The sequence below is a fragment of the Typopeltis vanoorti genome, chromosome 23 (assembly GCF_054136105.1).
Source record: "Typopeltis vanoorti isolate ZY-2024b chromosome 23, IOZ_Tvanoo_1.0, whole genome shotgun sequence".
NCBI classification, from domain to species: Eukaryota; Metazoa; Arthropoda; class Arachnida; order Uropygi; family Thelyphonidae; genus Typopeltis; species Typopeltis vanoorti.
The window spans coordinates 13,461,163-13,481,703 of NC_143571.1; the positions used below are offsets into that span (position 1 = coordinate 13,461,163).

At 35.5% G+C, this 20,541-nt stretch overlaps 1 protein-coding gene across 1 annotated transcript in view; it reads left to right on the forward strand.

Moving 5' to 3' along the window:
• The window catches only part of LOC150093633 (acyl-CoA-binding domain-containing protein 5-like), a 102,762-nt gene that overhangs the window by 40,225 nt on the left and 41,996 nt on the right, over nucleotides 1-20,541 (forward strand). The window contains exons 3-4 of the mRNA XM_090412715.1: nucleotides 6,610-6,682; nucleotides 14,556-14,721. Of these exons, the coding sequence (XP_090268841.1) occupies nucleotides 6,610-6,682; nucleotides 14,556-14,721 (239 nt within the window). The remainder of the gene's footprint in view (nucleotides 1-6,609; nucleotides 6,683-14,555; nucleotides 14,722-20,541) is intronic.

Below are 20,541 nucleotides of genomic sequence, written 5' to 3' on the forward strand. Positions count from 1 at the left end.
AAGAAGTTCTTTGAAATACAGTTGAATCCTTTAAATGACTGTCCACATGTTCTCCATGTTCTCTGTGAGTATGATAATCTTTTAGACAAAGATGATCATACTCATGGAGCATATTTAAAAATTCTGTATAATTTCCTCAATTAGCTGAATCTTTAAACTCATCATGACCTCTTAAAGGAAGCTTTTCTTAGCCAAATAGCATACAACATCAATTAATCGTTTTAAAAATGTCTCTATTTTTCTTATCCTGTTGATTATGATGGATAACTTCAATTTTCCTTTGTTAATTCTTTGTTTTCCAAACATCTTAAAATTTAAAAATAACTGAACATGTGATTGGGAATGCTCATATTTTTGCACTACTGCTGTTAAATAGTTAAGGTTGGAATATCCATGCTTATTCCAAATACCTTTCTCTCTGAAGAATAACAAACAAGGCCAACAAAAAAATCGACTCCACGTCACATTCAATTAACCATTCTGCTGCATTGTATTGTGAAATAGAGAAGTGTCTCATGTATGCTCAGTTTTAGCATCTTTGTGCTTGCTCAATAAATTTGGAACAGGAGAACGAGGTTTACCTCCTTCATCTAAAGTCATACAATCTGCTCAATAAATTTGGAACAGGAGAACGAGGTTTACCTCCTTCATCTACAGTCATACAATCTGCAAAAGTTCTGGCAGAAAACGAGACATTCATTAAATCAACATTTTTCCCATTGTAAATATGGACAAAAAAGTTATAAATTTATGGAAAATTATATATTAAAAACTTGTCTATATTATATATAAAAACTTGCTACCACCCCAGTTCACACTTAAAGCATGCAAAACAGATATAATTCAGAAAACATCAACTCGTGACAAATGACAACATTTAGTTGGATCGGTTGACACAATAACCAATCAACAGCCACTGACTGATTTCTTGGTGCTATTGTCTGAGTGCTCACTCTGCCTCATCTTCTGAGTGGTTTAAAATCACTGGAATGCTAAAAATTTGACCCACTGCATCATCTGTATGTCTGATCAAAAGGCTCAAAGGTGTGTATGTGTGTATTTTGAATGCACATCTGGGATATTAACGCGAATGTGATGCAATGTTTAGACATTAAAGTATCCTCTTCATGAAGCATTAGTATATTGTGCCTAATTTTAGGAATCACACGAAGCCAGGAAACAATTAGGGAAGTGTTTAATGGGAGTAAATGCAAAAATATAATATCGATGATATTGATATTCCATGGATGTGCACCACACACCTAGCACACCAGGAATATTCACCCCTGATAACTGATATTATATTTATATATGTCAGATTTCAGTTTTGAATACTTAACAACACTGTTGTTGCATTTCACTTTTTTGCATTTACTAAGAATATGAGATAAATGTTGCCAATCTCAGTACCATTCTTATTCTTCACCTGATGTTTTTTTCCATTCCCAAAGAATTGGCAGCATAAGACAAATTGGAACAGAATCCTTGGGAGTAGAATAAAGTAATCAGGATCTGATTTTTTTTTTTTTCCCTCTACCATATTAAGAATTTGAGTTAGGGTTCCATAAACTTTCCTATCATAGTGCCTTCTGAGAAATTAAAATTTCTTACTCAAGGGAGATAATTATCAACATGAGTATTCTGTTGCTTAACTACCTAAATGGCCACACAGATAAAATATATCAAAAATATGAACTTCATATCCATTATTGTATAATGTCCAAAGGTTATATTAACCTCAATGAATACTTTGCATCCATGTAATTTCTGATCTGCATGTGTCATGGCTAGTTCATTAGTTAATATTCAAATTACATGGCCATATATCTGAACCAGCAGATAGTGCTTTTGGTTTAATGGATTGTTCAGGGTTTTTTTTATCTTCCAGTTTTTCTTGAAATTTATCAGTTACGACATGGAGATAGCAAGTAAATTCACATCCTGCTTCAATCAGTGACATATATTCTGTGCTAACTTGTGCTGAAACTAGTAGTTGCTGTCATTTTTTGCATTCCATCTGCTTTTTCCAAAAATTTCTTCACTGCCGTGAATAGTTTCTTTCATTTTCTTCTCTGACATATTTCTTTTTCTGATCCTGATAATTTTTTTATATAAATTGTATTTATTGGATACAATTAAATTATCTTATTTAGAATAAGGTTTTCTTCAATGTTCTTGTTTTTTATTATGATCAATCAGATGTCTGTTTTTTTAATTGCATTTCACAAAATTTGTAAGGACATTAGTTTCATGTTGTGCATTTTGCATGCAAGAAGTTATTCTTAAACTTTGACTGGATGACTTTATTAAAATTTGTTATTTAAAATCCTTACAAAAATTTGCCAAACCGTCTTATTTTTTTATTTTATTCAGACTGTTTGCAAATGGCATAGAGGGAACTAAATATATCAAAATGATACCTTGCAATGACTGCTCTGACTGAGTGAAATTTAATAAATGTGAGCTTTACTCTATAGTCTAGAATATGTCTACATAGTTCAGTTTTGGTTTAAATCAGATAGTTTTTATCAGCAAAATATATAGACTGATAGATTACAATAGATTGCCACATAACAAACTAGTAATTAAATTGGAAGAATAGATGGGGTTAGATACTAGATTACTGCATTGGATTGGAAATTGGCCATTTGATAGGTATAGTTTGCCCACCGTTTGTAGATCTCTCTCTCTCCTTAGCATTTTGCCAAGAATAGTCGATTCATGCTGAAGGGGAGAAAGAAATGAAGGATGTACGAATTGGTCGCTAACATGCGAAATCACATGCTTTCTTGTCTGTTGCTGTACTAGTACTAGCTTGATTTTTGTTGTTGCTTTTTTGCATTATTTTTTATTATTAATTTGTATGATGGATCCAGTACAGTCAACAAGTTCTGTTGTTAAACGTTTCAGTAGCTCTTGCAACAGAATATTGAATAATGTGCTGACATTCTGCGAAAAAGAATTGTCAGAAGGTCGTTTCCTTGTTTCCCTTTCTCAAGTCATAAAACGTGCAAGTGCAATTACGGGTGTATCGGGGTCAACTGTTAAAAGAAGTTAAAAAAAAAGGAATCAAAAGGTGAAGGTAAGTCAAAATTTAAATCTCCTAAAAAAAGCGCCAGAGAAAGAAACCGTCGAAACTGTAGCTTTGAATGATTTTGATGTAGACGTTATAAGAAGAACTATTCACGAATTTTATGTGGTCGAGAAAAGAGTGCCAACTGTTCCAAAATTGATTCCTGTTCTTAAAGAAAAAATTAATTTTACTTGGAAAAGAGAAACTTTAAGGAAAATAGTTCATGAAATCGGATTTTGTTTTAAAAAGTCGCAGAATAAAAGGAACCTTATCATGGAGCGAAGTGACATTGTTTTATCTAGAACGTAGTATTTGAGAGCAATAAGACATTTCAGGGAGGAGAAAAGACTGATTGTGTATCTAAATGAAACTTGGATTGATAGTAATTTAACTTATGGAAAATGTTGGCAGTGTGAAGAAGAATGTGGAGTGCTACAAACCGGAAATGCCTCGCGGCACATAATAATTTTGTGTGCGGGTGGAGAAATGGGTTTTTTACCGAATTCAAGCTTATTATACAAAGCCAATTAACTACTGGAGATTACCATGGGCAAATGAATTCTATGATCTTCGAAAAGTGGGCAGAAGAAAAAACTGATTCCAAACCTTCCTAAAAATGCTGTTGTTATAATTGATAACGCTTCATATCACTCTATTCGATTAAACAAAGTTCCAAATTGGTCTAATAAGAAGCAAGTTCTTATGGATTGGCTCTCTGCAAATAATATTTCTCATTCCCCAGATATGCGAAAAATTGAATTGCTTAATTTGGTCAAAAGAAACTCGCCCACAACTAAACTATTTAAATTCGACACGATGCTCAAAGAGCATGGATTTCTAGCTTTGAGGCTACCACCATATCATTGCAATATTAATGCTATTGAGTATGTTTGGGCAGAAGTGAAAAATTTCATTTGCCATTGCAACATAACTGGGGATATTGACATGTCGAAACTTTTTAAGCTTTCAGAACAGGTGATTGAAAGTATTACAGTTGAAAACTGGGGAAAATATTGCTCTCATGTCACCTCATTGGAAAATATGTATTGGGACGGAGACGGAATTATCGAAGAATTATGCGAACCTGTGGTGATCAGTTTAAGTGAAAGTGATAGCGATTCGGACACCAATTCAGATGACTCTGAAGAGTAAAAGGATTTGATAATGGTATTTTTTTGCATGGGTTTGTTAAAAGAGTCGCAACAAGTCATAAATAATTAATTGGTTTAGGACATTAAAGTGTCTCAGTTCTCTCAACTGTAAGTTTAGAATATCTAAATTCATTTGAAAAAATTTCTGTTTTTCTGCATGATTATTTTTATTTTATAGAAAACTTTCTTTAAAATAAACTTAGTTAAATTTTTGTTTTATGCTATACCTTTTTTAATTTTGTTAATACTCTACGTACATTTTTCCAACTGTTATACAAGCAAAATAATTACACTTTAAAAACAGCAATGTTTGTAAAAGAAAAGCTAAATTTTCCTACCTGTAATAATAAACAAACTCATCCCAGAAGACAGATTGATTACCCTATTATCGAAATGGTTTCTCCTTTTTCTGACATGCACAGAAGTGTCGAGGGATCTCTAATCGGTTGGCGAATTATATCAGCAAGTTGTGTGTATAGGGGAGTGATATTCCAGAAGAGGAAAGTCACTAGTGGCATGCCCCAGGGGTCTGTTTTGGGACCTTTGTTGTTTAATTTGTATATGTCATTAGAAAGGTGATATGCATTTGTATGCAGATGATGCAAAGTTGGGGAGAGTTATGAGAAGTAGAGCAGATGTGGCTTTGCGAGAAGATCTAAATAGAATGTCTGAATAGGTGAGTGTGTGGAGATGTCAGTTTAATGTTGCAAAGTGTAAGTTTTAAAATTTGGGAAGCAAAGATGAGATGCAGAGTATAGGATTGGTGAGGATATTTTAAAGGAGGTAGGGGAAATAAAAGATTTTGGGGTGATGGTTGATAAGGACTTGAAATTTTGTGGACATTTGCTAAACTTGTGAGGACAACACAGCCAATTATGGGAATGATGCAGAGAACACTGACTTGTAGAAGTAAGGATACTTTGATTCCATTGTATAAGACTTTGATCAGGCCACATATGCATTACTGTGCACAGATTTGGTCATCTTGTTTTCAAAAGGATGATAAGATGTTGGAGAGTTTTCAGAGATGATTGACTAAGTTATTTTCTGGTCTCTGGAATGAGGGATATGAGGACAGATTGAGAGAATGCAAATTACAGAGCCTGGTGATAGAAGGAAGAGGGAGACATGATTTGAGATCTATAAGTTGGTAAGGGGTAATTACCAGATTAGCGTGGATGAGATTTTTTACAGTATAGTATATGTGGAGATGTGGAGAATGAGAGACCATCTCCGGAAGCTATACAAGGTAGGTGTGAGCAAGGGGGTGAGGAGTAGATTTTGCATGGAGAGTAGTAGGTGATGGGAATACATTGTTTGAGTGTGTGGTAAGTGCAGGGACAGTGAATGCATGAGTCTCTTGACTACATGGAGGTCTGTTGATAATAATAGTAATTCCAGAGACTGCTAAGTAGATTTGATGAAATGTTTTTTTAGATCCTCTATTAATTATGAGTTTGGACCGTTTATATTTTCAGAATTTGATGAAACAAAATGATATGCCTGTAATATATAATTATACCAAAAATGATCAGATGGTAGAATTTGCTAAACCACATTGTAACTTTTGATGCATTTGTCAAAAGTTATACTTTGGTTATACTTTGTCAAAGTATAACCATTTAGTATATCTCTCTGAATAGTTATACTTTGTCAAAGTATAACCATTCAGTACATCTCTCTCTGAATAAAATACTTTGACAGAGACATCATGAAAGTGATGAAAATACTGATAATGGAGAATCAACTCTGAACAGTTTTGAATTCTGCTGTCTTCTGAAACATGTATATTGATGTATAATTGGTCACTTGTTTATGCTACAACACAAGGACTTTTAGTCTAAAGTTCACAACTTCTCGAACTCTCTCCCCTTCCCATCCTAAACTTAGTTTCAAGAATTCATCTTCTCTGTTGTATATAAATGGCTGCTTTTATTGGCAAACTGTTCTAAATGATGTTGATAATTCCTCTCTCACAAAATGGAATTTAATGATATTTGTATTTGATATTTAGAATATATTAAAATTTATATTGTCATTTCAAGTTTAGTTTAAATTCAGTAGGGTAATTTTAATGACAAAATTAGAAAAAAATAAAATTGTTAGTGCTGTTTTGCACTATTTTATGATTCTTCTTGGTTTCCATACTTGTTTGAATAATTTTATTTCACTGTTAGTCATCAATTTTTATTATTCTCAACTTTTAATATAAAATCAAATCTTCAAAAAAATTTTTTAAATATGTGTCTTTTAAATACATGTAAAGTTACAAATGTGATTGCGATATCCTGATATGCTATATGTTGTCATTTTGTTGATATTACAGTATAATAATATTGTATCAGCAGAAAGTATTTTTTATATAATTTTATATTTTCTTGAAAGGGATTCATGGAAAAATTTAGGGGATATGCCTAAGGATGAAGCAATGGAAAAATATATCGATGAGTTAAAAGCAGTAAGTTTGTGAAAATAGTCTCTTATCACTCAATTTATTTCAATAAAAGGAAATTATAGTATTTTTTATTATTTGATCTTGTTTATGAATTTTGAATTGATTGTTAGGATCCTATTGTCATATGAAAATTATTTTCATGTAGCTTAGGCTATGCATGTAAATGAAGCAAATTCCTTTAACAATCACTTTATTTCCTTACTCTCATGAAGAAAGTAAAGTTTAAATCCAGAAATCCTGCTCCATCGCTCTGTCTCCTTGCAAAACAAGTCAAGCTCTCCAGGAGCCCATAAAGTACAAATATTCCACGTTTCTACTGATATCATTTCTTTTGCCAGTTTTAATCTTATTGTACTTTTTTCGACAGCTGGCTTGTCGATCCAACCTCGATTGCTCAGCTGATATGCATACCTTGTGTATCCAGACAACTTCTGAGCCAGTATTTGTACTTCCATATTGCACCAGATTTCAATCATGTTTTGCTTTTATCAGCATATCAACACTCATCTGACCAACTTAATGATTCTTTCAGCTGTCCCTAACATGCGAAGCAGATTTTTTTTTGCAGCTGCCCACTATGGATCAGACTGCTGTTGGCTGTTTTGGTCCACAGGAAGTATTTCATTTCCTTTCTACCACTCTCATATCTGAGGCATTCCCCTATCCCTCACCTGGGGACGTGTTCTCTAGGGGTTTCAGACTCCTCCGAGGAAAAGTGAATTGTACTTGATAAGAAATTATTTTCTTATTTTCTTCACCTAAGTGTGGACAAACAAAAGTTTGTTTGTGAAATATCTTCAAGGCTGGATTGCTTGTGTAGAGAAGCAGTTGACTTCACATCAAGTTGTCCTGGTATCACATAATGCACAGTACACTCCCTTCTTGTATATGAGGGCTGTTCAATAAGTCCATGCAAAGTCAAAGAGATGGCACCACCAGTATGTATAGAGGTTATTTTTAGTTGCTGGCAATTGTTGGAGGATCACACACCAAGTTTCAGTCAGATAGATCTATTACTCTGTGTTTGGCGTTCATTTGAATCGATCAAGTACCGTGATTTGTGAAAAAAATTTTGTGTAGTGATTAAACATTACTTTTTGAAAGGCAAAATGACTCAGGAAAACAAAGCTAAGCTTGATAAACATTATGGTGAGTCTGCACCTTTGATTAGAACAGTTTATAAGTGGTTTAGTAACTTTCGAAGTGGCCATATGAGCACAAGTGACGCCGAACGTTCTGGACGCCTTGTTGAGGTTACTATTCCAGAAATTATTGAAAAAATTCCATGAAATGATGATAGAAGAGTGAAGGTGTGTGAAATTGCTAAGGCTGTGGGTATCTTAAATGACCGCGTACATAATATTTTACATGAACATTTACATATGCAAACACTATCCCTAAGATGGGTGGTGCATTTGCTCACACTGGATCAAAAGCGTCAATGTGTGAACTGTTGTTGCAAGGACAGCTCGAAGTTGTTTCAACGGAATCCAGAGGAATTTTGGGGTTGTTTCGTAACAGTGGGCAAAACATGGATTCATCACTACCAGCCTGAGACCAAGGAACAGTCAAAACAATGGGTTGCACGCAGGGAATCTGCACTAAAGAAAGCGAAAACCGTACGTTCAGCAGGAAAATTATGGCCACCATCTTCTGGGATGCTCATGGTATAATTTTCATAGACTTCTTGGAAAAGGGCAAAACAATTACCGGAGTGTATGATGTGTCTTTGCTGGATTGTTTAAATAATGAAATAAAGGAAAAATAACCACACTTGATGAAAAAGAAGATTCTTTTTCACCACGACAATGCACCCGCTCACTCTTCTGCAATTGTGACCGCAAAATTGTTCGATTTATGCTATGAAGTCCTTTTGCACCCCCCCCCCCCCCAACTCACCAGATTTGGCTCCCTTGGACTACTATCTGTTTCCAAACATGAAAAAAAATGACTAACAGAAAGAGATTTTCATCAAAAACAATGTGGTGATTGCTGAAACAACTGCCTATTTTGAAGAGTTGGACAAATCATACTATGTGGATGGGATCAAAAAAACTCTAGCATCATTGGACTAAGTGTATAGACCTCAGAGGAGACTATGTTGAAAAATAAAAAATGTTTTTTTCATTTTTACACGGATTTATCGAACAACCCTCGTATGCATTATGGTACTTAGACAGGTTTGCTCTATTATTGAGGTCTCATCAGTGAGAGCAAGACCCATAGAGATATGGAGTCAACTGCCCTCTATATGCAAGTAGTATACTCATGAAGATATTTCACATGCAAATTTTCATTTGTTCATGTTTGAGTAAAATGATGGCTGAAAACCAGAATGTAATTTGTCCAATATAATTTACTTTCCTTTCTGACAACAACAAAAAAGCTACAACTAATTCAGAGTATTACTCTGAATTTGTTGTAGCTTTTTTTTTGCTACTTGTGTATGAAAATATGACTTCTGCCATTGATTTAGCTGTCATTATCTCCACAGGATCAGCTACTACCTCAGTAAAGGCCAAAGTGATTCACCCATAATGCATGGTTTATATGTACCCTGAGAAGTGCATTATGGAATGCTAGGACAAAATGATGTGACGTCAATTGTCTCTATATAAAAGTGGCCTAGTCATGAAGATATTTCACATGCAGCTTTTGGTTGCTCATTCTTGGATAAAATAAAATTTCTTGCCAGGTATGATAATTAATGTGCACCTTCACTTACAGACAAACATAATTTGTTGTTTCTAACAGAACCTCAAGTGATGTCTACAACAAACCATCATCTATTTCAGTTACCCAAACTGTGCTCTTTGTGATTCTTTCAGGTGGCACTTGTGCCCACTGATTCCATAACATTTTTAATGTTGCTCCAAAAATGCATAATACTACAGTTCTTCAGAACAAAAATGTGTAACTACTTTAAATCTGGTTTAAAATATAAAATTAGCAGGCTTTTGTCAGTAGGAGTGCGAATGCTAAAAGTTTTTTACAGATAATCTAAGCACTGAATGTCCTAAACAAAAGTTATGTTCAAATAGGATTATTTTAAACTATAAACTGCATTTCAAATTTTTCTTACATAACATCCATTATCTTAATGGTTTACTACAGATTAGGATAATATTTACTAGGAGAAGAACTAAACTAATATTTAACTTTGGATCCATTATTTTCTCTAGGTCATTTTTGGCATAATCATAGAATCCAAATGAAATCGAGACAGGTTTACAGGATGATTGTTTCCTATATCTCATTCTTTTATTCCTTATAAATATTCATAATAATTCCTTTATTCCTAATAATTTAAAATCTTTTTTTTTATTATACTTTTTTATTCTTTTTCTGAAATCCCTCTTTTGGAGAAAGTTTACTTTACTCAACTTGAAATATGCTAACATGTATAAGCTTTCTGTAAATTACGTGAAAAAGTGCTATTTGAGAGCATGGTGACGAGAGGATTTGGAATTGGAAGTGATCACCATTTAGTTTTGAGCAGGATAAAATTGAATTTCATATGGAAAAGAAGAGTGTGTAAGAAAGTTTTAAAATGAATCCAAATCGAGCAGCTTCAGAAGTAAACTATAGACTAAAATTCACAAGCATCATTCAAGAAAAAAATTAAAGAGTTTAAAAACAAGAACCAAACCTTGGGGATTCAGTGGCAGATCCTGAAGAAAATATTAATTCCACCAGAGAGGCGAGTGATGAGGTTGTGTGCAAGGATAGAAAAATCAGAACTCTATGGTCAGGAAGTTAAATAGGCAGTCAAAAAAAAAAAAAAAGAAGAAGAAAGTATATCAAAAGTTCCTGGCAAGTGTCAACTTGTACTCAGAATACAGAGAAAAAATATAAAAAAAGCAAAGCACTCTGTAAAACTAGCTAAATAAAAGTCATGGGAAGATTTTGGTAAGAACATCGAAAATATATATCAGGAAGGTGGCAAAATATTCTGGAGATTATTGAAAAAACTTAAAAATGGAGGAAAGAGTACTGTAAAAGGAATCAGAGATGATAAAGATGACATGAAAACTGAAGAAAATAGATTCTTGGTGTCTGGGGTAATTACTTTAAAAGATTGCTAAATGAAACAGAGTTAGCACAGTGGTAGAAATCAACAGGAATATGTAGCCATATGTAAAGTAGAAAAAGCCACCGAAATGTGGAAAGGCAGCTGGAGAGTAGATAATGTAGATGAAATGGTCATAATGGAGGTATAAAAGTTTTGCAGTGGCTACACTGCATAATTCAGATGGCCTTGTAAATGGTCAAATTCTGGATGATTGGAATAGTGCTCCCATAGTACCTGTCTATAAAAAGAAAAAAAAAAAAAAAAAAAAAACTGAATATGAGAATTACAGCGGTATTTCCCTGCTAGGTATTCCTCATAAGATTTATACAAGTATACTTGAGAAGTAGCTAAGAAAAATGGTGGAAGGAAAGTTTGTCGAAGAACAAGCTGGATTCAGACCAAGTGGAATTTTTAATGTAAAACATATAGTTAAGAAATCTTGGGAATACAACAAGGCTCTATATTAGTTTCATACATCTGGAAAAGGTATATGGCAGTATTTCTCAAAGTGTGGTATGCGTACACCCAGGGGGGGGGTATGCAAAAGGTCGTTAGGGGATTTGTGGCAATTTTCGGCTATGCATAATTAAAGGAGTCATATTTTTCAACAAACAGTGCAATTAGAGACAACCGGAATAAAACGGCACTAACTGATGAATCACATCCCCCTCTTCAACAGAAACTGCTGTATAGAAGCAAAACCATGTGTTGTCGGTGGAACATATGGTTTTGCTTGACACCACCCCCGTCGTTAACGTGTTAAAACTAAGAAATATATAGTGAATGTGTTTCAGATATAATGGAATTCAGTTGAAGGGAATTAGCATTTCAACTCAACTGTTGAAATGCTAATTTGTCTTTGGTTCGCGTGATCTTTTGTTAATACTGCACCGATCATATGCAGTTCTTCGCTGCCCTACGTATCTCAAGTCTTGTAAATTACTGGTAATTTTTGCTTGAAATAATGGGAAAGAAGCTGATGTTATTTGTGTAGATGACTTTGACGATGCACACAAAGAAACTGTTCTCGATGCCAAAAGTAGTGATAGCAAGTAGGAGCTTCTTGGTAAGTCGCACCATTTTCAGTTTTTTTCTGAAAACTAACGTTTTCAGAAAAAAAACTTAAAAATGAAAATTCCCGCACGTATCTCATAACACGATTTTTTAATTTTAATTTTGGGAAAAAAGTTAGAGTTATATTTGAGTAAATACAGTATTTTTTTTTTTAGATTTCAAATTCTTATGTATGGATCATTGGTTAAAGATCGGATTTATAAAACCCCCAAAAAGAGTAATACAGTATAGCAAATACAACTAGCTGTAAGCAACAAGAAAACGTTGATATTGTTCATCTGGATCAAATGAAATTGATGAGCGTGTCATCTGACATCTCTAGACAACCAAAATTTAAAAATAAATCATATTTTTTGTTTACATGACCATATAAATTCAAATAAAATAGATATTTAATTTTAATTAATATTTTAAAGTAATTTATTAATTTTTTAATTAATTTATTTATTTTTAATTAATTAGGGGATACTTGGTAATAATTAGATGGCATGTCAGCTCATGTGTTACGAGACTATGTAAGAGAATTAGCACCTCCTTTGACCAAGCTGTTTAATTTAAGCTTCAGTTCTGGTAAAGTTCCAATAGAGTGAAAAGAGAAGAAAATAATTCCACTGCATAAGGGAAGCTCTGATGTTTACACTCCTCGGTATCACTGAGGTGTGTAAACACCGCTTCCTCTGAGTTACACAGGCTCTCTATTATACTATATTATTATCTGTATTAATTTATATCAATATTATATATTAAATAATTCATTTACTTAATAAGGGATGCTCCAAGACAAAGGTAGCAAATTATAGGCCAATCAGGAGTGGTGGTTAAGGTTTTGGGAGAAATTGATAAAAATTAGAATTCAGATGTACATGGATAGAAATATGATACTATAAGGGCAACATGGTTTTGTGAAGGGTAGGCCTTGCATTAGTAACTTACTTTCTATAATAAAGTAACAGTGGAGTTGGATAGAGGAAATCCTTACTTAACGATACTGCTGGACCATGCAAAGACATTTGACAAGATTCCACATGTAACTCTGCTGCATAAATTGGAGCAAACAAGAATGGATCTAAAGCAGGTGATTAGAATTAGAGAGTGGTAGATGGACAGATATCAAAGGGCAGTTTAAGGTTAAGGAGCTGAGTCCAGGAGAAGACAGGTGACTATTGGCGTAACTCAGGGCTGTAAAGAGGCATGAATACTTCCTTATCTTGACATGTCAATGTTTGTTTCATCATTGAAATTGTCCTGTGAATTGTATTTCCAATTTTTGCTATGTGACCTTGGAACTTCAACTTTCTATCCACTAATTATTTGAAGATCCCTGTTCTCATCAGTTTCTCCAAGCATAATCCCAAGTATAATATGCTGCAAAAAATCTCATCTTACCAAAGTGCATAACTTGCTAACATTGAATTGATAGTGATTATCATTTGCCCACAGTTTCAGCCTATTTAAGTCATTCTTGTAAGTGCTTCATATCATTAGCATCCCTGATTATGTCTTGCCTATCTTTGTATTGTTAGCACACATCCTCTGTCAGGTCCTTCCCAGTATAATATATAGATTGAACAACAGTGGTGTCCAAGAACCGATTCTTGGGTACACCACTGGTCAGCGCAAATCAAAATTAAAACCCTATAATTATTACCACTTTCTGATACATGTCCATTAGCCACTCACTATCCAAGTCAGTGGTTTATATTTCAGTCTTAAATCCAATTTATGCAACAGCCTTTTGGGTAGTATTCTGTTATATGTCTTAGCAAAGTTTAGCAGCAAAGGTTGGTCGATTGGTAGAACTTCTGTTACTAATGGCTCGCAAAAGGTTAAGCAAGTTTGAGTGCAGTTAGTAGTTTGGAAGATCAGTCGTTGGATGCTGTTGGCACTCTATCTCGATGAGTCTTTGGACTCCCTGGAGGTGTCACATAATAATAATAAAAAACGTTTAGCAGTATTATAGTGCATTCATTCCATTTATCCAACTTATTCATAACATTGTTATAAAATATGAGTAAATTGCTCAGGCATAACTTCCCTTTAGTAAATCCATGCTGTTCCTTACAAAGCATAACTTCTCTCTCTACCCATTTCTGTATATCAGTTCTTACCAAATCTGAAAAATCACTACCATCACTCCAGAAATACTGATAGGTCAGTAGTTAGATCAGTTTTTTGCTCCACACTTTTTTTTCTATTCCTGTGGGATATTTCTTGAACTAAGACTCAGTTATAGTACCAGGTCAAGGGGCTAACTAATTCAGCTTAACATTCCTTTAGCATATGTGTCGATATCCCAACTGTCCATATTGCTGAATTTTTATCCAGGTTATGCAACAACTCAAGAACCTCCTCATACACCTGTCTCTTCACCCATTGTGGTGGTAGCACTGTGTACTATGTTGCATATAATAAGTTAATAGATCTTAGTGAAGTAAATGTTCATTATTTGAACAATCTCATCAGGTTCTGAAACAAGGGATACCATCTGCATTCACTAAAGTTCCTCTTCCACATTCATTTTATTTTACATGCAGCATAATAAGAAAATTGTTTTGAGTTGCCTTTAGCCTGATTTCTTTTCATACTCTGACTTTGCTTCCTGTATTTTTGTACCACACTTGTACAACAACTATACATTCTTTCCATTTATAAAATTAATTATTTCATTTGTTTACTATTTATTTATTTCATAAAATTTATTTTATTTTTGATTAAACTTTTTTTTTCTAGATAGTTGAAACATTGTCTTATACATCAAGTGTAGCAAAATTCATGGGTCTTTTGGGACCTTTCTATGAGATTGTCTCTTCAGAAGAAGTAAGCTCCTATCACAAGCATAATGGAGATAAACATAGTGAATCAAAACATTATGAACAAGTAGATAACTGTATTAAAGGTGTGTATGCATTTTTTTAAATAAAACGCTTCACTTTTAGTGGAAATTTAAGAATGTGTATTATATTAAAAAAAATCGATAATGTACTTCTGAATTTTATCCTTTCTTGATTATATACATATATCTATGCCTTGTTTTTGTTTTATTAAAATACACCAAGGAGGGGGGGGAATATATGTATGCCATTCCCATCCTCGTTCGTTCAGCATCGAGGTAGATAGGTAACAGGGTGCACTACAAGAAGGTAAGGATTGGACATTAGGTCAGAAGCCCTGGTTAGTTTTCTGCATTCCTTTAAAGGCTATGTGGAGGTTTGCTCTTAGTTATACAGCTTTGATCCATAAGTAGATGATGATATATGTATGTAGGGTTCCAAAAATCCACTCGCCATGAGTAAAGAGTGACAAGTAGCGAGTGAATTTTCTGCATCGTCCTAAATGTCTTCAAAATATATTATTTTTTGTGCATAATTTAACTTTTTTTTCCCCTTAAAACATTCATTTGCTGTCAAGTTATTTGATTGCAGGTGGCTGCCAATGAATTCATTAGAGAAGTTTTATTAGAGCGAGAGAGAGAGAGAGATGGAAATAAAACTTCTGGATCTGAAATCCTTAATTAAATTTGAACAATATGCCATTCTCTTTTGAACAATCGCAGAAACAGTTGCAATTTTAGTTTTCTCTAAAAGTCATATCATAAACTTCCCTTCCCTTTTTTTTTTTTTTTTATTTCCTTTGTGGTTCAGAACTTTATTTTTCTTTCTATATGAAAGAAAGACCTCTTCAAATTGCAGACATCTCATTCTTCACAGGAATATTACTATTATTATTATTACTATTATTACGGGCAACTCCAGGGAGTCATTAGACTCATCGAGGGAGGCCCCAAATCATATTCATCACAACTATTTGACATTCATACAGTATCTATCATACCTCGCCTTAAACTCATTCACTGTCACAGCATCCACCACAGACTCAGGGAGCGCATTCCACTCATTCACTACTCTAAAAGTAAAGAACCCAGCTCTACCACCTTTACTAACCACACTTTTGCCCAGTTTCCATGGATGTCCCCTAGTCCTCCCACAACCAGCCCTGTTCTCAAAAATATCTTCTGAATTAATTTTATAGAAACCCTTGAGTAATTTGAATGTCTCAATCATATCTCCCCTCCTCCGCCTATCAACCAATTTTTGCAACCCACAAATCCTCAACCTGTTCTCATACGGTTCATTCCACAGACCTGCTATCATCTTGGTCACTCGCCTCTGGATCCTCTCCACCTCCTCCCCATCAAGAAGAAACCTAGGTGACCAAATCTGAGCACAGTAGTCTAGATGGGGTCTTATCAAGGCTCGATACAGAGGAACAATAACCTGCTTGTCTCTGCTTGTCAACGTATTCTTCAGCAACCAAGTGATTTGAGGAGCTGATTTGGCCACTTTTGCAATGTGTCCCCTAAATTTCAATTCCTTATCTACCAACACTCCTAAATCTCGTGCCTCATCAATTTCCTGGAGCACGGTTCCACCAATGCAGTAAACTGCCGCCAATCTTTTCACCCCAAAATGCATAACCTTACATTTTGCCACATTAAACTGACATCCATTCTCCTTAGCCCAGACCTCCAATCTATCCAAATCATCCTGCAAAATTTTGACGTCATCTGCATTCACTATTGCCCTACCCAACTTCGCATCATCCGCAAACAAATGAACTGTTCCTCTCAGATCCTTTCCTATATCATTTATGAACAAATTAAACAGCAGTTGTCCAAGAACAGATCCTTGTGGCACACCACTAGTCACAGGCCGTCTTGTGGACTCTACTCCTGAGTAAACCACTCTCTGATATCTCTCTCCGTCAACCACCCTCCTATCCATCTCACCAACCCTATGTCCATCCCCATATGCCCCAATTTACTGATTAGAATTCCATGTGGTATCCTGTCAAAGGCCTTGGCAAGGTCCAGTAGAATCACCGTAAACCCATTACCCTTATCCAGTTCAGCCGTCACTGTGTTATAATACGTGAGCAAGTTACTGAGGCATGACCTACCCTTCACAAAACCATGCTGTCCCCGATACAGTATCCCATTTTCTTCTATCCAATCTTGTATTTTCCTCTTGACTATTTTCTCTAAGACCTTGACAATGATTCCTGTTATGCTGATTGGCCGGTAATTTTCAACAGTAGCCTTGGAACCACCTTTGTGCAGTGGAACTATTTTCCCCTCTTTCCACCCCCTTGGGACTGACCCAGTCCTGAGGCTCAAATTAAACAAAATGGTCAAGGGCACTGACAATTCTTTGGCCGCTTCACGTACGACACGAGCTGGTATACCATCCAATCCCACAGATGTATTGACATTGAGGTTCTGTAATAGACTAGTTACCTCTACTTCATTCATCACAATTCCAGTATAAGCTGTTTGTTCTTCCATTCCTGCAAAGTCACCACCTGGATGATACACTCTTGCAAAGTGCTCGCTCAGTAATTCCACAATATCGACTGATTCAGTTACCTCCCTACCCTCAGCATTTTTTAAGATCATTCTACCATGAGCATTTTTCCTTTTACTTGCAACATATTGAAAAAACTGTTTGGGATTCTCTTTAGCCTGCGTGGCCAATTTCCTTTCGTAATCTGCTTTTGCTTTTCTTACCACCCTTGTTACCATCCTGGCCTGAGCTTTATACTGTTCCTGCGCCTGATGGTCACCCTTCTCCTTAAAATTCCTCCACAATTGTTTCTTTTTTTGCAGCTCAAGCTTAATAGTGTTATTCATCCATTTAACCCCTAATTGATTTATTATTCGGACTCTTGGTATACAGTCAACCATTGCTTCCTGCAAACAGTTCTTAACCACCTCCCATGCACTATCAACATCCAGCCCTTGCAGTTTTACATGCCATGGCATTGAGCCAAGCACACACCTAAGCTTGTCATACTTACCAGCCCAGTAATTCCACATGTACCCTGTCTTAACTGTAAATTCCACTCCTTTAGCCACCTCCCAAGTCATGACTTTATGGTCACTCTCACCAATTGGTGGCAACATGGTCATGTTCATTACAGCCACATTCTCGGTTGCATTTACTAGGTCCAGCACTCTCTGCCCCCTGGTATTTTCCAATACATGTTGCCGTAGATAGTTGTCCCTTAATAACCGCATAAAATCCAATTCCTTCCTCCCATGTGCCCTCTCCTCTTTCCAGTCAATGTTACCATAATTGAAATCACCCATAATAATTACCCTCCTTCCACTCATTTCTTCTATTTGCTTATGCATACTATCCCCACCATCCACTCCATCACCCGGTCTATAGCAGCACCCAATTGTATATTTTGTTCTGCTGGATTGTATCTCACACCAAACAGCCTCAAATGCGCTTTTTTCCCCATTGTGCAGTTCAACTTCTATACTCCTTGGCTGAAGATCATCAGCTATCATCAATAACACTCCTCCCCCCTTTTTATTCACCCTGTCACTCCTGAACACGCTATACCCGTCGCATTCAATCCCACTAGCTTTATCATCTTCTGTCAGCCATGTTTCACTAATACCGACAACCTCTGGCCTGGAAGTGCCAACCATGGCCAAAAACTCTTCCTTCTTGTTCCTAATACTCCTGGCATTAGTGTACATGAATCGCAGAAGCCCATTTGTCCCATCCTTACTTTGATGCCTTATACTAACTATCCCATTCTGATTTGTTGTCCATCGTACTCGCTCGGGCATAATATACTCATTCATACACTTAACTGCCCCCCTAAAATCAGCATATCTACTACCCCCCCCTCTTAATAAATCTAGTTTCCCTGAGTCTGTACATCCACTTCCACATCATTCATCAACACTCTTTCAAGTCTCCGTACACCAACTCCATTCAAATGCAATCCATCCATCTTATGTGAGTCCTTTCGCCCATCGAACTCATTCCACACATCCACAAATTCCACACCACTCTCCATGCATAACCCACGCATAAAGTCATTGGCAATTATGGCCCTCCTTCTAAACACTTCACTGTCATACCGTGGTAAGATACTCACCATCCTAACTCTCTCACTCTTCTCTTTTGCTACCTCAAACAACTCCCTCACATCCTCTATCATTTCCATTTTGTCCTGTTTCAAATCATTCGTTCCTGCCACGATTATCATCTCTTTCACCCTCTGTTTTTGCAGTCGAATAGATTCGCTGACGTACTTTATGATCGCACCCGGCTGGTACGACTTCGTTAAATTCTCAATTATTACGCCTCTTAATAGCGAATCCCCATACAGCACTCGCTCCTTCATTTTATTGACGTTTGCAAACATTCTATTATTTGCCGTCGCAGACTTCCGCAGGTTATTTGTCGGAACGTTCAACACACATATTTCCATACGCTCCAGTTGTCTTTTAGCTCTGTGTATGGCACCATTCAAACGGGCAATTTCGCTACTCGCATTTATCTCACCATTTTCATTATCGATCAAATCATCCATTCTTTCTGTGTTTCTACCTTCAATTTCATTTTCGGCGACGCTCTCACACCTATCTGGCACTACCACGCAATTCTCTAGCACACCGCCATTTTCTACATTCTGACTGTCGTTCACGATATCGCTCTCGACACACGAAACACGCTTGAAGTCCTCATTCTCTTTACACTTTTTACACATATTAACTCCACTATCACTTTCTAACCAGACTCCCACCGCTCTTCGCAAGGCATACATCTCACAGACACACATTGCATAAATTCGTTTACATCAAAACTCTTAAACAAACATGGCGATCTGGCCGCCATTTTTTTCTTTATCGGTGCCATGTGTGCGCTATCTTTTCTTAAAAATAATAATTAAAATAACAGAAAACACGCAAAAATTGTACAGACACACCAAAAAACAAAAAGCAAACAATACTACTTAAAATTCTAGTAAAATATCTAATGTTAACACAAATAATACTAATCTTTTCAGGAGCTCTCGACAAGCCGACGATCTAATCAGTGCGACACCAAGCGGACTCCAAGGTTCTTTTCACTCCATGCTCCTTGTGCAGCAGAGCATGCAGTGCTCTGCTGCACAACACACCTGGTTTTCATCTCGTTTTCGTTATGAAGCAAGAAAAATAAGCCACTATTACTTGTTATAAGACTTTCTTATATAGTGAAACTTGTGGAGTATCCATAACTATAGAATAACACGTATGCCACAGTAAATCATTTTTTTATTATGTAAATATTTCGTCTTATGTATCATAAGCGGGGTGAGTTATAAGGGACTCGCAGAGGCTTGCACAGGCCCTTTGTTAAATTTTTCTCAAATTTGCAAGCCCCTTGTTCTTGTTTACTTTTTTATTTTTTCAAAAAAAACCAACTTTTTTTTGGAACATATTAAACGACAAACTCATACAGTAACCTAACAAAAATTAGTCTATTCGGCAGTGTATAGATTATTTGGAATTATTGTTTCAAGTCCTCTATGACGAATGCCCCCAAGTTTGAAAATAAAATAAGCGCATGCGCTATCTTTACCCTTCTGGTAGCCAATCGTATGGTAAAACCAGTAGTTAATCAAATGTTTTATAAAAGATTATAAAAGATTTCATTCTTATTATCTTTTGATAGTTAAAAAATGTTTTTCTTATGTAAGATAAATTAACACAGTTGACTGTGTGCAAATATTTCATGTTTAGATCATGAAATATTTGTTTAAAATGATAGCCTTTAGAGGTTGATTGTCCTCACATACTTTTTGATTGCCATTTGTGCACAAGCTGTATTAATCAAAATTTTTTTTTTTTTTTTTCCTCAAAGATGCGAGC